The sequence below is a fragment of the Lepidochelys kempii genome, chromosome 1 (assembly GCF_965140265.1).
Source record: "Lepidochelys kempii isolate rLepKem1 chromosome 1, rLepKem1.hap2, whole genome shotgun sequence".
Lineage (NCBI taxonomy): Eukaryota > Metazoa > Chordata > Testudines > Cheloniidae > Lepidochelys > Lepidochelys kempii.
Window position 1 is genome coordinate 309,373,443 of NC_133256.1, and position 21,134 is coordinate 309,394,576.

A 21,134-nucleotide genomic window follows, 5' to 3' on the forward strand; every position below is an offset into this window, starting at 1 on the left:
ATGTAGTCGAACGAGGGGTGGTAGCTTCATCACCAGGAGAGCATCTCCCAGTGACAATGCGCTGTCCACACTGGTGCTTTTCATCGTTAAAACTTACGTCATGCAGGGGAGGGTTATTTTCATACCCCTGAGCTATGGAAGTTTTAACGACGAAAGTGCAGTGTAGACATGGCCTTAGTCTATTATTTATTTAGTGTATACTTGTCTGGTTTTCTCAGGAGAAGTCTGCTAACAAGACACAATTGATCTAGAGTGATTATGTTGCACCTTCAACCAGGTGCTAACTGCATTTGGTAATGCCGATGTATGTAATGATCCCACAGTTTTTCACTATATGCTGAAGGTTCTCCTAAGAGATCTGTTTTTGAAACCAAAGAGACTATCTAGGAATCCTCAGAGATACACACATTTGCATTTTTCTACAATAAATGGCTTGACATATTTCTGAACAACAGCAAGAAAGATTCCCCTTTTGGAACCCTACAAATAGGTTTTCAATTTTCAACAAATCCTTTGCAGGTCTCTTTTAAGGCTGGAATTTTCAAAGGCGTTTAAGGGAGTTAGGCAGCCAAATCCCATTAAAATTGAAATGGGAATCAGGCACCAAACTCTCATTGGCTTTTACCAACCCCAAACTAATTTTTTTCTTCAAATATGACAAAAAGCATATTTTGCAGATGACAGGGTAACGTTATTTTAATCTCCGTTTCCAATATTCATTTTAAAATATTCCATTCCCATTTAACTTTAGTTTCTAGCAATAATTCAGAAGTTGCGTTTCTGTAAAGCTCCTGCCATCTCTGAAGGGTAGTCTGAATAATGCTGTCTTTTTTAAAAATGTAAACATTTTCAAAACATGCTTCCACTTCATTTATGTATCTCTACCACTTTCCCAGCTGTTACTCACACTGCCAAAATAAAATACATGTCAATTGTCATCAAAAACTTCACCTTTTTGCCTCTTGCGTAATTAATATCTTTTTTGTGATATTCTCTATACTTAAGGGAAAAAACTTTAAAGGAGACTTGAGAAGTTTCAATAGACAATTTCTCAATAAACCCTTTGTTTTCTAAGATTATCTCCAAAATACCATGGAAATGTCTTTTTTAAAAAAACAAAAACAAGCACCCAACCTCCTCCTCTCCCCAAGAATAATGAATCTGCTGAAAGTTCTTACTGTTCTTTCTAATGGCTGGCTAGAATCATGACTGCCATTGGCTTCACCTCAGGCCTCTAAGGGTACATGTACAGTGGGATGAAAGAACCGTGGCTTGCCTGGGTTAGCTGCCTCGGGCTCATGGGTCTTGGGCTACAAGGCTATAAAACTGCAGTGTAGACATTGGGGCTTGGGCTGGAGCCTGGGCTGAGACCCACCTTGCAGAGCCTGGGATCCTGCCCCACGTCCAATCACCTACCCAATCATCTACACTGCAACTTTTAGCCCCTCACCCTGAGCCCTGCAAGCCTGAGTCAGCTGACCTGGGCTCTGAGACTCGATGCCAGTGGCTTTTTAATCTCAGTGTAGACTAACTCAGAAAACTGTGAACAAATGGGTAACAGCTGTCAGAATTATCAGTGTTGCCAGGAGTAAGGTTCCCTTTCTCAGGAAGTATTTCATTGTCCAGATTTGTTGGAATTTTACTAAACCTTTCTGTTACACTAACTGCTTAGGGTACATTCACTATAAAGTGGAAAGAACATAAAAATCGTACATCACTAATAAGTAAGGATATAATTTACTCATGGAGGTCACGGATTCCATGATTTTAACAAACCTCTCTGACTTCTCCAGCTTCAGTCCCCCTCCTCCTGTGATGGTGGGCTTGGGCTGTCTGTCCTCCCCCCACCCCAGCAGTCAGCCCCCACCCCTTATTTTCAGTAAAAGTCACCAACAGATCATAGGCTTGTGTGAATATTTGTTTATTGCCCGTGACCTGTCCCTGATTTTTACTAAAAATAACCATGACAAAAACGTAATCTTACTAATAAGAAACGTTTAAGCAATGTCAAAACAATCCATTGCTACTCTGTTTGAGGAACTGACAGAGCTTGGGCTTTGGGATCATCAAATCTACTGTTTGTTGTGAGCTGCATGATCATGTGGATTCCATAGGTCAGGATCCATAATAAAACTATTGACGTCACCAAGCCCATCCAGATTCCAGGGGAGAAGAAAGATGTACAGTCGCTTGCGTAGGAAAACCGGTTATTATGAATATTGAAGCCCTGAATCTGAGAACAAGAAAAAAAATAGGTGAGCCCAAATGAATTTACACAACAAAACCTACTTTTATGATCTGTATATTCACTACAAAATCTAGGCCTGCAAAATACTGTGTGCCCTCAATTCCTATTGAAGAGGCGTGAGCACCAACTCCTTTTCAGCATAATTTTTCAATTTCTCTCTTCCAGGAAATTTCAGATGCATGACAGTTATTTGTTTTACAAAAAGGAAGTTGTGCTTCCAAACTTCAGAGACTTGGGAATATTTTAAAGGTAAAATTCCAAGGGAGGCATGAGACCAATGTAACTTAATAACTGTTTCAGATTTGCCAACCTAAACATTCAAAAATCAAGAGTCGGGCTCCCAAAATCATGAGATTGGCTTAAAAATCATGACATTTAAAAAAAAATAATACATTTGGGGTTCTGTTTATTTTATTTTATTTCGGTGTTTGAGCATTAGGGTGTGTTTTTAAGCTTTTTTCCACAACTCTGAAAGCTAGAAACTTACTTGAGGAGTAAGGGAGGGAAAAAACAAGAAAGAACTGAGATTCTCACAGATTCACATGACTTTGGGAGATGGGGCTTTAAGAAAAACATCAAATATCATAAGACTTTTGATAAAAATCACAAGAGTTGGCAATACTGTATATTTTTGTGAAAGTTAGTTGTTTGAATCATCTTTCCCCACCATGCAGATATAAACAAGAAAGCAGAATTCCAAAGATAGCTAATATATTTTGCTCTGTATATAATTATCTCTATGTATGTAATTCAGAAGTACAAACTTGCCATAGAAACAGCAAAATGGACATACAGGGGGACACATCACTACCATTCATTGACCTGCCATGAACTACGGTGTGATTTTGTAGTAGTAATATGGTGTTTGTACTAGAAATGCTTAGGTTTCCATATGAAAGAGTGATTTGGATTTCTAGCTAGTAAGAATGAAGTCTTTGTCCCTTTGGTCCATATGCCTTTCGTGTCCCCAATTCATCAAGGGATGGTGAGGGTGGAGCATCCCCCAGAGAAGCCGTTTTTGTTTTATTTTTCCCAGGGCTGTATTTAATAATTTTTAATGAATGTGAACACATTTATAAAATAATTGCTTAGTGAAAAATAAATAAAAAAATATTTCACAGCTCTAGGAGGCAGATTGAGTTGCAAACCTTTGCAACCCAAATTATCTGTAGTGTTTGGAAATGTGCATGCCTTGTCTCTCATTCAGTTACTACAGTGGCTTGCCAAAATGATGGTTAGTGCAATTCTGCATGATCTGCAAAACTAGAGCCCTGTAGAGGTAAAGACAATACTGGAGGTACCAGCATACTCGGACCTCTTTCAACAATTAAAGACTGTTCCCATTGTTACCATAGCAGTTAACTTGTTAATACTGACTGCTTTGCACTATATCCAATTGTATGTTTCTGACTCAAGCAGGATTATGGAAAATAAACATTTGGGTTGGGAGGCTGAGTTTGTACACAGCTTTAGTAAGTGATGCGTTTGCCAGGGCATTTCATCGTTAAGCCACTGTTTAGACATCACACCAAAGCTGAATGGGAGTCACATAATATGGTTTGAAAGATTGACTGAAAAAAAGCAGATGATGCTTCATGTCATTTTGGTTCTCAAAGGACTGAACTTCTGTGAAACAATACATGCTTGTTACCATTCTTCCAGGACATTCTAAGGTACTTAACAGAGGGATGGATCCATTTTTACTAGAGCAATTAAATTTGTTGGTGCTACAGCCAGGAAGACTGAATTTTATTGTATGTGGTAGTAGTATTCCTTATTCAAGCAGGATTATGCCTAGCAAACCTTTAGGTGGGAGCTTTAATTATACATTCTTGAAATGCTATGTTTACTTTTAGGAAATAACTGTTGTTTATTTCATGTTCTCTTATTGCTTTTCTGATATTTGATCACTACTATGGGCATGCTGTTGGATCCCAGCTGGCAAATAAAGATGCAGCTCCCTGCAGATTTGCCACCTGTGTAGGAATTAAAAATACATAGATACATAATCCTAGTTAATTTTTATATAAATCTTTTGATAAGGATTCCAGCCTACTGTATGTTTAAATTCTAGTGTTTCAGTTAGTATCATTGTTATAGGTTTGCTTGTTCTGTATTTACTAGTTTTTATTTTTAAAATGAAATTGTATTTTGTGCAGTGTATTGTACATTTTGAATGGAGTTTCCTAATCGTTTGACCTTTAACAAAACCTTAACGTAGGTTTGTTATGTAGATTGTGTGGGGTATCCTCAAGGGCAACATATAAAAGCTGAGGTTTGAAATAGTTTAGCCTTGAAAATCCTAAAATTCCTGGCTTCAGTGTCTTGGGCATTTGCCCTGAGCAAAAGGGGCTACTAGCAAGTCTGACAGACACTGAAGAAATATGAAAAGCCTGGATGCAGCTTTAGAAACAACAAAGAGCTTTCATTTAGTAGATTATACAGACAGCATTAAAGGGAAAGGAGGAAGCATTTGGTAAAAGGAACCTCAAAATTCTAGAACAGTCATTCCCACCATTGATCTATACACTGGTGCTGGTATTTCAGCCATCTGTGACTGGTACAGAGTAATGACCAGATTCTGTGCTGGACTCTGGACTGCAGTCATTGCTCACCTCCCTAAGAACTGTGCTTTTAGTGGTGCTTGAGCACTCTGAACCCTAATCTTCTGAAAAGATCTATACTGGAATTGTCAGAGCTTCACTGGATATCAGAGAGAATACAGCGAGAGGATGGAGGGGCACTGGTTGTTCCAGACAAGTCAAACAGTTGCCCAAATTGTTTGGGAACGACTCGCCTAGAAACCACAAGCTGAGAAAACTGCAAAGAGTACGGCGCATTCACCTGCTTGGGAGTTGGGTCTTCTTCATTCACTACAGCCTACTGGGAAACAGCATAGAATCATAGAATATCAGGGTTGGAAGGGACCCCAGAAGGTCATATAGTCCAACCCCCATCTAAAGCATCTAGTGACCTTCTGAACCAGACGCTCTGTTGTAGGGGAAGATTTGGGGCTTGCACAAAAGGAGAAGAAAGAGGGGCCTGGACATTGCTGTGATAATTTGTGTGGAACTCTGAGTGAAGTCATAACCCAGTGGTGGGGCATTAACCTCATCACACACCCCTGCTGGGGCTATCAAACCGAGAGTCAAGTTTTACCACATCATAGAAGAGACTGTTGCCATTTAAAGTGGGGTTTTGTGTATGTGTATTCATCTAGAGTACATAGGTCAGTATGTCTTTTCACCTGGGTATAGGAAATAGCATAATGATTGCTTTAATATATTTTAAAACCTTTCAACTCTTCAGTATATTTTGAAACCTGCTACCACAAGTTCTCTCCCACTTTTAGCTGTTTCTGAGACAGATACAGCTATTTTGTTTGATTTGTTTTTTTGTGTGTGTGCCCTTTGAAACAGTTTAGGTCAAGATAAAGCTACTACCCCAGTTAGGGGTATGTTACTTATTAGGAGTCCCTCTGGTAACTGGGTGGGAGTACTCAACCTCACAGGTGGATCTGACATGGGTAAGAGCAGCAACTAGGGAGGAGGTACTGTGACAAGAGGGTGAGGCAATTTGGAAGCTCCCTTGCATAGTTTCCAGTGTTCAGGCTCAGTCCCGGGGTCTCACTAGCATATGTGACATCCCTCAAGAGGGAGGGTAATTGGGTTGCAGCCTTAAAGCCAATCCCAGAGTGTTCTGGGGACCCAGAAGACAAGGGGGTGCTGGTATAGCCTTGCTAGATAGACCAGGGTGAAGGAAGTCTCCTGGAATTACTCATGTCCCACTCTTTCCCACAGGTGGGGAACTACATTCACCTGTACCCCTGGGTAAAGCTGGGGGCAGTGAGAGAGCGGTTGCTTCTTGTCCCATCGAGATAACATAGGTTAGGATAGGGTCCCATTTTACAATATATCTTCTCCTATCCCCATTACCCTGATTGAGTACTGTCTATTGTTTTGGTTTTTTTCCTTTCTGTGGATGACTTTATAGTGATTTGTTTTTTTTCAGTTGTTCTCATGTTATTGTTCAGAAGCTGCCTGCTCCCTCTTTCCCCTGTTGAATAGCACCCATAGTGGGCAAATAGCTTTCTCTTAATGTTTTTTTAGAGTTGAACTAAAAGTACAGGTGTTATGAAAATATGCTGTTCAACACATACTCTAGCAAGTAATCGTCCCTGGAATTGCCTCTGAAATGGCAGTGCACTCACTTGGAACTCTGAAAGGTAAACCTCCCAGCTCTTTGCTCCACTGTTGGCTGGAATCAGCTTTGCACCACAGCGACTGCTGGTCCCCACCAGCTGACAATGAAATGAATACTCCGCAGGAGCAGAAATGATGGAGACATTAAATCTAGCGACCACTTGGTTGTCATGTGCAATCTCAACAGAATCTAAAGTAAACCATTTTCGAGCAGAGCCTGCATAGAACTTGTTGGTCATTAGAAATCTAGAGAGAAGAAAAACAGAATAAATAGAGTCAAACTGACATAGAAAAAGTTATAATATTCATTGGTGTGCATGCTTAACCCACAGTAGAATCCAACAGGGACCATCACTTGAAGAAGAACAGATGGCAGACGAGATTAATCATCACTAGCTCTTTGCCTTAGTATCTCCTCCTACAGGAGGACTTGTCATGAGTGAAGTGACTTTGTGAATCTTGTTTTACCGCTTGTTACAGTTTTGTATAATAAGCAATGTTTTCGTAATTTGAATGAGCATTTATTGTTTCATTCTGCAACGGACTGCTATAGTGCCGTATTTCATAAATTACTGGCAGTTTATAATCACTGATGCAGAAGCTGAAAGATTGTCAGCAGAACTGCATTATTTTGCAATAAATATTTTTATGGGATTTTTTAAATAAAAGTATTTTTATGAAGGGTACAGACATGAAAACCACTTTGATTTATCATAGGAAACTGTTTCTTGGTTCAGATGACTAAATGGCCATTTGCATGTTCAAATAGAATCTTAGAATATCAGGGTTGGAAGGCACCTCAGGAGATCATCTAGTCCAACCCCCTGCTGAGAGCAGGACCTAATCCCCAACTAAATCATCCCAGCCAGGGCTTTGTCAAGCCTGACCTTAAAAATCTCAAAGGAAGGAGATTCCACCACCTCACTAGGTAACACATTCCAGTTCTTCACCACCCTCCTAGTGAAATAGTGTTTCCTGATATCCAACCTTGACCTCCCCCACTGCAACTTGAGACCATTACTCCTTGTTCTGTCTTCTGCCACCACTGAGAACAGCCTAGCTCCATCCTCTTTGGAACCCCCTTCAGGTAGTTGAAGGCTGCTATCAAATCCCCCCTCACTCTTCTCTTCTGCAGACTAAATAAGCCCAGTTCCTTCAGCCTCTCCTCCTAAGTCGTGCTCCAGCCCCCTAATCATTTTTGTTGCCCTTCGCTGGACTCTTTCCAATTTTTCCACATCCTTCTTATAGTGTGGGGCCCAAAACTGGACACAGTACTCCAGATGAGGCCTCACCAATGCCGAATAGAGGGGAATGATCATGTCCCTCGATCTGCTGGCAATGCTCCTACTTATACAGTGCAAATTGCCGTTAGCCTTCTTGGCAACAAGGGCACACTGTTGACTCATATCCAGCTTCTTGTCCACCATAATCCCTAGGTCCTTTTCTGCAGAACTGCTGCCTAGCCACTCAGTCCCTACTCTGTAGCAGTGCATGGGATTCTTCCTTCCTAAGTGCAAGACTCTGCACCTGTCCTTGTTGAACCTCATCAGATTTCATTTCACCCAATCCTCTAATTTATCTAGGTCCCTCTGTATCCTATCCCTACCCTCCAGCGTATCTACCATTCCTGCCAGTTTAGTGTCATCTGCAAACTTGCTGAGGGTGCAATCCACGCCATCTTCCAGATCATTAATGAAGATATTGAACAAAACCAGCCCCAGCACCGACCCTTGGGGCACTCCACTTGATACCGGATGCCAACTAGACATGGCAGCCTGAATTTATACCTGAATTTATACATGAAGGCACAATTCTTTCACTCTAGGTATGTTTATAACCCCCATCACTAAAATATGACCACCTTCAAAGTATTTTAAAATAGAAAAATATTGAGCTAGTATGGACATTTCCCTCCTTTGGTGGACCTGCAAATTTGTACCATGTTGCATTCAGGTAGTCCAGTTCTCTCATATTAAATATATACTCTGAGTCAATTGTGTTGCTATTGGAGATTTCACACTTTTCTCCTTATTTTACCATGCTCAGTATTTTAATTCTACCTAGTTTAAATTAATGTTGTTTCCAGTAACTTGCAATCACAGAGTCCTTGGGGCTCTCCGCTGAGGGTGGCTATAAATTTGCGTATTCTAAGCTGTCTGCCCACCATGAATATTAGATGTGGACTTTGAAAATTTTAGGTGGTGTTTAGGTGCTGCTGCAATAGGTGCCAAACAAATCTGTAAATACAAGTTACCAAAAAGACAAAAACAAAAAGCACATTCAAAATAAAATATGTGTAGGTCGTAATTTTTGTAGTAGATAAATAGGTAGCAAGTAAAATGGACACCACATATCAATTGTCTGACTAACAAAGATGATATGGCTGAAGTATCTATGTGAGAGCCAAAAATAGTCCTTATTGTGAGCAGGAAACACCTTATTATAGTAGATTCACGTCATGAACAGGAATTGAATCCCTTCACAACATTTTTATTATTTGTTGTTTGTATTACAGTAGCACCTAGGGGTCCCGGTCACACACCAGGACCCCATTGTGCTAGGTGCTGTGCAAGCACAGATTATCCTGAACTATGTAAGTCACTTATCTCAGGGCTGTAATCACTATTAATAGAGCAACTGTCCAATAAGAAGCCCCAAAAGACCAAACAGGGCCACACCTTTCAACAAAACACACTATCAGTTAATGAACACACAGTACTTGAATTGTTAATTCTACATGACCAATACCAACACCAGCAATAACTAAGTAATATTTGTAAATGGGTAAAGGCTAATGGATCAACTTGACCACTTGGACGTGGTCCTTCAATGTATGCAACATCCTCTCCCACCCCCGAATGGCCAGCCAGTTCTGCTGGCCTGCGCATGAGTGAGGTTGCAGTCACGACTCTGCCTACTCACTGCTCCTCCTTACCACACCTCCTTTGGGTAATGTGTATCCCTACAGGAATAGCAAGGAAGCAGTCCCTGCACTCCTATGGGTACAGGTATTGCAATTCTGTCCAGCCTTTGCACAGGCTGTGCATAAAATGGAACAAGTTTCTTATCCCTCTGCTACTGTTTGCTCCCACCTAAGGCTTGGCAGAATGTAGCTCTCCTTTAGGAGTCATAACTCAACAACCAAATGAACCAAAGTGATACAGAATGGAGAGGAAGGGGGGGATGTTTTATAGATATTTATATGGCTTTTGATGCAGTGCTTAGAAAATAGCATTGTTGGAATAAACAAGGTGAACAAATGGAACGTATTCCCAAGTCATGGAAGATAGTCCACAACAACTTCTGATTCTTGTAAACATGCACTATTATTTGTATTGCAATAGTGCTGAGAGGCCTGATAAAAGATTGGGACTGTTCAGACACATTTTAAGAGACAGACAGGAAGCATCAAGATAATCAGCTTTGAAATATCAAGGTTTTTGTATAAACCAAGAAAAATGTTTAGTTGCACTTAAAATAAACCAGTCTTACTTATAGCTTGGAGGATGACCATCTCTCAAGCTCCCAGATTAGTTTCCCAGTTCTAAATTCTGTCCTCTCTTAGGTTACCAGAAGCCTTTCTTTACAAAGCTCCATGGAGTAGGCCACCAAATTCTGACTGAGGATTCTTGGCTCACTATCCCATCCCTTTAAACATGGGCAGCAGAAAACTCAGTGAGGAATTAACGTCTTACCTTTTGGTGGTACACAATGAAACTGTTCATAGTGGAAGACAGAGACACTTTAATACTTGATTCAAGGATTCAGTTAACATGGGGTTCTAATAATCATTAAAATATAGTTCTATTGGGAAAGTAGTCAACCACCTGTTTTGTCCCTCAGATTTCAGATCAGATTTTCTCAGCGTAAGGTTTTCTTAACTGCGAGTCTTGAAAACTCAATCCAGGATCTGAGTGTTAAGCTGAGTACTTTTTTCCATGCATCCATCACCTTTAATAAACAATTCTGCTGGCCAAATTATGTCTCCACATTAACCTCCTTCAGCCCTAAGTGTCTTTGCACAAGTTGGAATTTAGTAAATAAGTCTATTTATGATCTACAAGAAGGAACAGAACAAGTTTGACACTCATATCCTAGATTGAGTTTTCAGGACTAGCAGTTAGCCTCTGTGGGGCTCAGAGGAGTAAAATGAAATAATTCTCTTTTTGTCAGTGAAGTGAGCAGATATGATTTTGAATATACACAGACCTTAAGAATTGTTGAGGTAGCATGTGCCATTTTACTTTGTGGCTTTTCAGAGAAAAACCACACTTTGAACTGTAAATAAAATTATCAGGAGAAACCATTCTCTTTAGTGGATGTCCCGTCCCTTTTTTATTGTCTGTCTCAATTTCTTCTTATGAGACTACAGTCTCTCTCTTATTGCTTGGAAGAGCAAAAAACTTCATTTTAACAATGCCTAAATAAACATGCCCTAGATAATCCCGTCGTATTAGCTGTATGCTGAAGTTTAAAAGACCTTCTGAAATTCTCTAAATTCTGTGGTGGTCACCCCTCTTTCACTTATTGTTCTACCTGAGGCTGTTCAGATAGAGGGCATCAATGTTTTATTATATTGTTGCATGTTTCTATGAGTCCTTTTCTCACTGTATTAATAGATCTTAGAGCCACAGTGGAAGAGAATGTAAGCTTTGTAGTTTAATACCCTTTCTAATTCTATCCTATTTTCATGTACCTTAGATGGGGCTTGCTACTTTGTTTTCATGCTGCCAGCCAATAATTTCAGTTCTGCTTTCAATTATTTACTCTATCCAATTATTTTCTTCCCTTAGATTTCATCTCCTTAGGCCATCTCCTAAAATGTATCCCAAACTAATTTCAGGTGAGCTATGTCCTTATTTATATCATAGAATTGTTAAAGCCAAATTCTGTGCTCAGACACGTGCACGCAACTTCCACTTCACTGGCAGTTATCCACAAGCCTCCAAGATAGGATTCAGCTGTAGGTTTCATAGTAACCTTTCAAGCACAGGCAGACCCAAGATAGTGCCAAAGAGGAGATCTAAGGAAGGTGGAACTTGGGTGGAGGACAGTGGCTCATCCATTCCTGGCAGCTTGTGGGGCTCCTCTGCTGGAACTCCCAGTGTTTGGATCTCAACAGTATGGGGTAAGCATAACTGGGGAGAAGCCATTGTCAATACATCTTCCCGATTCACCATTTTGAACATTTAAAGTTGGGTTTTTGTGTAAGACAATGGGTGTGCAGCCAATTAACCTCCTAGGAAGCTGTGCTGCCATAGGGGATAGGTCTGGATTCATGTAGCTGCACTTTGTTGTACCCATGGATGCTTAAGATCTGTGGGGTTTGCATGTCACAACCCCCTTCTGCTCAGTGACTCAGAAAGGAAGCCCTTGGAGGGAGACATTGAGGAAATTCTGTTAAGTGATCCCTTTAGGGTATCCTGTGGGCTTTCTCCTCTTCCATAGGTTCAATAAAGTGGTTGTCTCATACAGGGCTGTGAACATGTAGTATAAGTAAAGAACAAGGAAGCCTTAGGGCTTGTCTACACAGTGAGTTAGTGCGTGGCAATCCAGGATGTGAATCTACAATACACTAGCTTGCCATGTACTAACTGGCCACCTGGACCCTGTTACTGTGCACTACAAATTCAGGGGATCTAGTGCATGGTAGTAGAGTCCACACAACCAGTTGGTATGCAGCAAGCTAGTGCACTGTAGATCCATGTCCTGGCTTGCCGCGAACTAACTTGCCATGTAGACAAGACCTGAGTTCTAATCCTCAGTTAGACACTTATTCTGTCACCTTGGGGAAGTAATTTAACCTTTCTTTCTAACCTTCCCTATCAGTGAAAAGGAATGATGATAATTACCTCACAGCATGTTCTGAGAAGTGCTTAGTTAATGTTAGTAAAGTATTTGAAGACAACAGATGGTAAGTACATTACGTATAGTTAAGTGTTCCCATACTTGTTAGGAAGGGTTTACATTTGCAGTTTAGCTATCTGATTAAATAGGAGCATGATCTAAGAGAACCACTGAGAGCATGTCTGCCTCCTTTATGGCAGGCTCCAAGAACACAAAAACATATTCTAGACTGAGAGAGAAAACATGCTCTTATACTGGGTGTTCTCCAGACAGCGTTAATTTACACTAAAATCTTTCCAAGTTGCTTTACATTTCTTCTTCTCTAGATGAATCTGGGATTCATGGTCATATTAAAGTTATCTCCAAATAATTAATAAAAAGGACGGATTTTAGCAAACAGATGACTACACATAGGTCTGAATAATCCTCATTAAGTCCATATGCATGTATTAATGTCACATTTCATCTTCTTATCCAACTCCATTGAAATCTGACATTAACTTTTCACATTCCAGAGTCTTCTGTTTCTATATTAGCATTCTCCTGGGTTTGGATTAACTGTTGTGAGGTCTAACAAAACTGCCTCTCCCCCGACAAACAGTCTTTTAAAACTTTAATTCTCTTCAGTTCAATTAATTTTCTGTGTTGCTGACATAATATCAGTCCAGGTACGTCTTTTAAATGCTTTAAGATTTATAGTATTTTGTAGGAATCTTTACCCCCTATATATTCTAGGAAACATATGGTTATGCTCGGGGTTGAATGAAACCTTGTTGAAGTTGATGGGTTTGACTCTTGCCCTTCATTCAGGATAACTGTAAGAAGCAGTTAGGTGCCTATATAGAATAGGATAGCTGAAACAATAGGAACCACCACCTAAAATACAGGCCACATACAAGGCTAGTCAGAAACTGAACTTTGTGGGTGAAAGCTAAATGCAAATGCAGGGGGCTGGGCATTGTTTTGGGTGGAGGGTGTGTGTGTGTGTGTGTGTGTGTGTGTGAGAGGGCTACAGAGAGGGTGTGCGCACATGTACATGCAACAAGCTGCCAAAGAATAGGCAGACAGAAGTGGCAGAAACGGCACAGAAGCGCACAGAGAAGAGAAACACCAGAAACAGCCAAAGAAGTGTTTGTAGCATGAACCTGAGAAAAAGCCAAGAGAGAGGTTTTGGGTAAAGTTCTGGCTTGAAAGTGGTTTGGAACTGAGAGCAAAGAAACTGTCTCCTGAGACTGGGAGTGGCTAAGTCATTATGCAAGGTAACCTATTTCCCCTTGTTTTTTCCTACCCCCTCTCCTCCCAGACGTTCTTGTTAATTTGTGCTGGGTTTGTGCTGGAAATGGCCCACCTTGATTATCATACACATTGTAAGGAGAGTGATCACTTCAGATAAGCTATTGCCAACAGGAGAGTGGGTCTGTGGGGGGGGGGGGGTGAGAAAACCTGGATTTGTGCTGGAAATGCCCCAACTTGATTATCATACACATTGTAAGGAGAGTGATCACTTTAGATAAGCTATTACCAGCAGGAGAGTGGGGTGGGGGGAGAGAAAACCTTTTGTAGTGGTAAACACCCATTTTTTCATGCTTTGTGTGTATAAAAAGATCTTCTATACTTTCCACAGTATGCATCCAATGAAGTGAGCTGTAGCTCACGAAAGCTTATGCTCAAATAGATTGGTTAGTCTCTAAGGTGCCACAAGTACTCCTTTTCTTTTTGTCTCCTGTTGTTTGCTTTTCAGTGTGTTTGGGGAAACAGCCCTTTGTACATTCCTTGTAAATAAGCAGGATTGAATCAAAGAAATACCTGATTCCATCATTAATTTCTCCTCCTAACAGAAACAACCTGCAAGACCCCATATACTGGGTAATCAGTTGGGTCAAAATGGGAACAATTTTAACTAAAATAATCTCTCCTGTGCTATATTCCCCCTTACAAACATCTTTTTTTAAAACAAAACATGTTATATTATTGCTATGAACTATCACCTATAATGATTGCTATCAACTATCACGATGACTGCACATTCCTCTCTATATCCCGGACATTTCCCCTTCCTTTTAAACTCACATCTCTGACTGCCTCTATGACACATCTCCTTCTGGATGTGTCTCTGCCAACCTGAATTTAACGTGTCAAAAATGGAACTCAATTTACCTTCCAAAACGTCTCCACTTTTTCCCTTCTCTGTAACCCTCGGCAAAACCCCAATTCACCCAGGTTCAGAATTTGCTGCCGCCATTTTCTTCTCTATTCCCACTTACAAAAACATTGTTCAAACCCTGATACTCTCCGACCTTAACTATAGCAAGTTTCTTCTCTTTGGCTTCCCTAACCTCTTCCTAGTCTTCCTCTGTCTTTCCCTCTTCAACCCATCCAAAACACATCTGCAAAAATCACCTGTCTTGTCTGCTGCTCCAGCCACTTTCAAATTTACATTCAATTTAAGCACCTTGTATGTAAAGGCACTGTACAATCTAGCTCCTGCATACTCCTCTGCTCTTATCTCTTTTCGCACCCCCAAGCTACAGAACTCCATGGGAGTTAGAGAATCATAGAAATTTGGGTTCAAAGGGCCCTCAAGAGGTCATCTAGTTCATCCCCCCCATTCTGAGGCAGGACCACATATACCAAGACCATCCTTGACAGGTGTTTGTCTAACCTATTCTTAACCTCCCATAATGGGGATTCCACAATATCTCTAAATATCCTTATAGTTAGGAAAAATGTTCTAATAGCTAACCTTGCATCAGATTAAGTTGATAATTTCTTGTCCTACCTTCTGTTGCCATGACTGATCACCATCCTCTTTGTAACAGCCTGTAACATATTTGAAGACTTATCGGATCCTCTCTTGATCTTCTCCTCTCAAGACTAAACTCACCCAGTTTCCCTTATAGGTCACATTATCTAAACTTTTTATTACAGTGGTGCCCAAACTTTTAGTCTGGCACCCCGCTTTACCAGTAATGGAAAGTGTCCATGGGTCCCCCGCAGGGCTGGGAGCGGAGTTGTGGCTGGGCTGGGGGCTGCAGCCAGGAACCAGGAGCCATGGCCAGAAGGGAGGGGCTGAGAGTGGGAGCCGACAGCCTGCCATGCCCCCCCTCCCGGACATTCTTCTGCGCTCTCTAGGGTGGCATGCCCCACAGTTTAGGGTCCACTGTTTTATCATTTTTGTCATTCTCCTCTTGAGTCTCTCCAATTTTCCCCACATCTTTCTTAAAATGTGGTAGCCACAACTGGACACTGTGCTCCAGCTGAGGACTCACCAGTGCTGAGCAGAGCAGAATAATTACCTTCCATTTGTTACATATGACACTCTTTTTAATACACTGCAGAATGATGTTAGCCTTTTGCATAACTGCAACACGTTGTTGACCCATATTCAATTTGTGATCCACTACAACCCCTGGATCCCTTTTTGCAGTATTTCTGCCTTGCCAGTTATTCCCCGTTTTATATCAGTGCATTTGATTTTCTTCTTTCCAAAGTGTTGTACTTTGCTCTTGTCTGTATTGAATTTCATCTTGATTTCAGACCAATTCTCCAATATATCAAGGTCATTTTGAATTCTAATCTAGTCCTCCAAATGCTTGCAACCCCTCATCTTGGTGTCTTCTGCAAACTTTATAAGCATACTGTCCAGTCCATTATCCTAGTCATTAATAAAAATGGAATAGTCCCGGATCCAGGGCAGATGGTATCCCTGTGTGACCCCTCTAGATACATCCTCCCAGCTCAACTGTGAATCATTGACAACTACCCTTTGAGTATCGTCTCTCTACTACTACACTTTGTAATGGTTTCATCTAAGCCACATTTTTCTAGTTTGCTTAGTTTGAAGGCAGTGTTAGTAAATATTAACCTTTTATTATTTTTGTATGTTAAACTCTTATAATTCTTTGCATTCTGACTACATTCCTGGAATCATCACTGTATTAGCCAAAAGTGTATCTGAATTTTAAGACTTCATAGTGTTCATTCTGAAACTGAGCTAGTGTGTGATCAAATGAAAGAATGTGTACAATTTTCTACCAGTACTGATGTTCAGGAAGGGGATTCCTGTAAACTAATAAGGATGTCTATCATCACAAAAGTATGTTACAATAAATAAGACTAGGTAATTGATATGGGAATATTATAATTCTATTATGTTCTGTGCTTGATAAGCAACATTTGTTATCATAGATGTTTTCTGTGATTTATGAAATAATGACCCATTGAAATATGTTTTTAACTCATTAGAAAGGCTTGTTCAAACAGGTGTTCTTACAGATAACAACTGGGTTAGAAATCCCTTTAAGTTGATCAGTCAGATAAATTAAGGTACCAAAGAAGAAATTTCATAAGTAATTAGGTAAAATGAGATATTAAAAACAAAACATAGTGAAATCAGTTGTGGGAAAGTAACTTTTCCCTCCCCACAAAGAAACTTCTTTGTCTCACATCCTATAAAAGGTGAGAGGTTTGAGGAGTTAGACTGGGAATGAGCAAACTGCCAGCATTCCACTTCTTACAGAAGAAGAGAATGGGGTGCCACCTTTTCATCATTCATAAAAGGTGGTAAAATATACTTTCTTTCTGTATTCTGTATAGAGCTGAATTAATTTTTGACTAATAATCTGTTAAAATAATTTCAACCGAGCCAGTTATTTGACATCATGAATAATTATTACATTTAAATATGCAACAGCAGTCACCCACTCACAGAAGACGTTCAGCACCTTGCAGCACTGGGCCATTAGACTGTAAATTCCGTTACTGACTTTTTGTTTCATTTTGCGAAACACTGAATACACCGATAGTGCTCACTGAATAATAAGCAAGCACAGCGATGGATGGAACTACTGTTTAGATGTTAGACTTACTTACACATCACTATATTTCTTCTGGCTTGTGGAATGGTCCTACAATGGATATGATAAAGTAAATGATTCATAAACCCAAGATCAGCATGGGAAATGGGTACACTTTTGACACTGCTAGCAATAGGAGACTTCATGTGCCAATGTCCTATGAACATAATTGTTTTGCTACACTTTTTTTTTTAAATTAAGAGAAGACCTTATCTGTGGACATCAAAAAGGCTTATGGATCTTTAAAGTTACATGTGCATCCTACACTATATATAAGGGTCTATCCTATTGGTTCATGATTCTTCCATGCATTGTAAAAAGAGTCAGCACAGAGAAACAAAAACTGGTTATCAACATAACTCTATGACCCATTATAACCTTATTTCAGAACAGAAATAGTGAATTAAAAAAATGGTATTTGCACTTGATCCTCTTCTGTTTATGTACCAATTTACAGATGTTCCTCAAGTAGAAAGATTTTATGAATAAACCATAAAGATACCTTATTCTTAGGTTGTTGATTCCATCCACTAACCCAGTATAGTTCAACGACAACCTGCAAATAAAGAAATATTTTAAATGTTACAGTGTGTCAGTTTAAATTAGGGCATTGCAACTTCTTAAAATCAAACTCAATTTTCCAAACCAATAGATAACTACAAAGAAATTACACAGCAAAAAGATAAAGTAAACTGGACAAATATGACAAACATTTCAAACAGAAATGCTTCATCTCCCTCCAGCGGGTGCTTTAAAGGAATGGAAAACAGAGAATGCAATGACAAGAGACCTTGTTCTATGAACATACTCACAGCTGGATTAATACCACGTATTGGCACGGCTTCACCGTTGGGAAATCTTACAATGAAATTGCTGTCTCACTAATGCTACTGGAGGTTTCAATGATTGTAGAAGAGAGACAAGGTACTAACAGAAGATGAGATACAGCAGCTCAGAGGCGCTGAGGAAAGTAAAGATAACTATTCTAGCCAAAACTCATTTTAACTCTACTCTCATAAGCAAACAAGGAAAAACAGTCATAAAAAACAGAAACCAAGATTAAATGATTCCTGTGGTGTTGCCTCTGTCATTTTCCTACAAGACAATGAAACTTGGGGTATTTATCCAAGGCGGTTTATTAAATTAGCATTAGCCTTTTGAAATTTCACTACTTCTGATTAGCTATTAGAATCACATCATTTTATGATATGGATCTTTGTCCCACTTACGTTGCATTGGTGGCTGAACAAACAGATGAACTGAAGTCCACCTTACGGGACACAAATGTTAAATTTGTCAAATCCACATGAACTGATTTGTTGGCTGTGAGGCTGAAATTACTGGCATAAAAGAGGATGCATGTGTTAGTTCCATTGGTCACATTCAGTGGATAGTATTCATCTGTCACTTGTGCTTCAGTGGCCATGAGTCGCCGTCTTGATTCCAACACTACATCGGGTCTTCTGGGAATCTGGGATAACAGCACATTACAATTAAATTACTAAACAAAAAGAAAATCGGGACTAGAACACAGAACTTTTCAGCACTATATTGTCAGTTTGAATTCCGCTCAGGATTGCAATCACCAACAGTTATTAATATCTTATGGCTGTTCACCAACCTCATTTCATATAGACAGATCACTGGTTTTAAGACCAGTTTCCAGTGGGCCAGTATCCACATCACAAAACCAGTCCCACTAACCCTAGCTTGGCAACCTTGTGACAGTTTTAGCAACAGAAGACTACATGGACATGGAGCCTACTCTATCCTTTCACCTCTCCAGGCGGCTTTTCCAGGTCAGTGTTGAGTTTCCAGCACAGTGGCTGGGCATTGTGGGGAAGTTTGTGCTGTCACTGCCCATTGCTATACCTGATGTGCGTAAAGAGAGAACTCCACTCTCAGGCACTGCTGATTGAGAATGTTTCATGAATCCCAGTTCACACTGCTGAAAACTTTTAAAATAATGATAAGCATCAACTGATGAAGGGGTGCAAAGAAACCCACAACCCAGCATAGTGAAAAAAGAAGAATGGCTACATTCTATGGTCTCCACCAGCCTTGGAATAGTAGTGTCCTTAGGGGGATTACCTGGGAGAATGAATTGATTTTTTTAAAATGTTGATATAAATTCATTTTTTTCTCTTATAGAATGGCAAACAAATTTCAGTTAGCCAGGCTGAAGACATGGGTTTTTCTGGTTTTTTTTTTTTTTTGGCATGCCATTAGTTTAAAAATTGCTTAAATTTTATATTTTTTGTTTTAAAAGCGGGCTAGTAAATCAATGCGGATTAGGCTCCTCTAATGTTTTCTGGAAAAATAATTTTTAAAATGTCCAGGGGGGCAAGATGTTGAGGTTTGATAGTATATATGTTCACTGCACATGCACTGCACTAGCTCCTTAGCAAGAGGCTTCCCAGGATTCCATTTGATAGATAATATATTCTAAGAAGTGTGCCATAGGCATCCTGGGTGAAATCCTGGCCCCGCTGAAGTCAGTGGCAAAGCTTCCATTGACTTCAATGGGGCTATGATTTCATTCCTTCTTTTTAGGCACTCAGACAATACTCTACATCAGCATTTCTCAAACTGTGGGTTGAGACCCCAAAATGGGTCACGACCCAATTTTAATGGGGTCGCCAAGGCTGGCTTAGATTCGATGAGGTCCAGAGTCAAAGCCCAAGCCAGAGAGCTTCAGCCCTGGGCGGCAGGGCTAAGATTACAGGTTGAAGCCCTTGGGTTTTAGCTTTGGCCCCCCAGCTGGGGGCAGTGGGGCTTTGCCCCTCCCCTCTTCCCCCCAGGGGTCAGAGCTTAGGCGGGCTCAGGCTTCAGTCTCCCCTCCTGGGGTCCTGTTGTATTTTTGTTGTCAGAATAATACAGAGTACTGGCTTTTAAAATATAACACTGATCCTTTTTGATCAGAGCAGCTAGTTCAGGGCCATGGGGATGTTCCAGATGGAAGTAGAAATTGCAGGAGTCTGGTATTCTTTGATGTATTGTTTATTCCTTGTTTATTTACAAGGAATGTACACACTCTTGCTCCTCTGAATGCAGGAGGACCCAAGAACAAAAAGAGCAGTTACTTAGTTTACAACCCCACGCCTTGTTAGCCAACAGACCCAAAAGTTCACTGACTAGCTTTTTCCAGCATCACATTGTTTTTACCTGTTACTGCTTGGCGTTCTTGCTTTTTGCCTCTCCATCTCTGTTTCTGTGTTTTCTGCCCTCTCTCTCTCTCTCTCAGACACACATACCTGGTCACATGCTCAGTGGAACCTCCCACCCTGCCCGCATGGCGATAGCTTCTAGACAGACACTATTAGGCCTTGTTTTAGGTGCAGCCCCTTAAATGTTTCTTAAAACTATCTTAAGTGAAGGGTGCATTAATACATCAGTTTGAATGAGGTTTTATCTCACCCCATAACATTTCACCCAGCTCATAATAATGTACAGTATTAACCCACATTTTAAATGAAGAAATATCTCTCTCCTAAAGAAGAGGAAAATATTCAGTTTTAATATAAAACTTTAAATCTGTCCCTAGGCTCCTCCCCCCAAAATGTAATTATTTTATTTTTGTATTGAGAAAAAAAATCTGAAGACTAAATTGTATTTTGTCTAACAATTGACTGCACATTATGGGAGAATGGGCCCAGCATATCACCTAAAGAGGGTTTTTAAAACCACTTGCTAATAACTGAAAACAAGACCGTAGGAGACAATGACTAAGCGATGGGGATTAGTTGAGTATGTTTGGAAAAAATATAAAGGATGCATTTCCAGCAGACTAAAGCTTTATTTCCACTGGTGTACTGCCAATACTTTAACCAGGGGATTGCAGAGATTTTCCCCTTTATCCTCTGAAAAAGCCCACATATCAAAGGTGCATTTGCCTGCAGAATCTATCAGTTTGTTTCCCTATATCATGCCCAAGAAAAGAGACAACACCACTTGGCAAACAAACATATTTTAAATGCACTT

The 21,134-nt window shown here is 40.2% G+C and overlaps 1 protein-coding gene across 1 annotated transcript in view; it reads right to left on the reverse strand.

Moving 5' to 3' along the window:
* Positions 1-1,880: 1,880 nt before the first annotated feature.
* ATP6AP1 (ATPase H+ transporting accessory protein 1) overlaps positions 1,881-21,134 on the reverse strand; it is an 89,068-nt gene continuing 69,814 nt past the window's right edge. Inside the window, exons 8-11 of the mRNA XM_073328233.1 lie at positions 18,383-18,624; positions 17,656-17,709; positions 6,459-6,696; positions 1,881-2,233 (exon numbers count right to left, since the gene is read on the reverse strand). Coding sequence (XP_073184334.1) covers positions 2,024-2,233; positions 6,459-6,696; positions 17,656-17,709; positions 18,383-18,624 — 744 coding nt within the window. The 3' untranslated portion in view covers positions 1,881-2,023. The remainder of the gene's footprint in view (positions 2,234-6,458; positions 6,697-17,655; positions 17,710-18,382; positions 18,625-21,134) is intronic.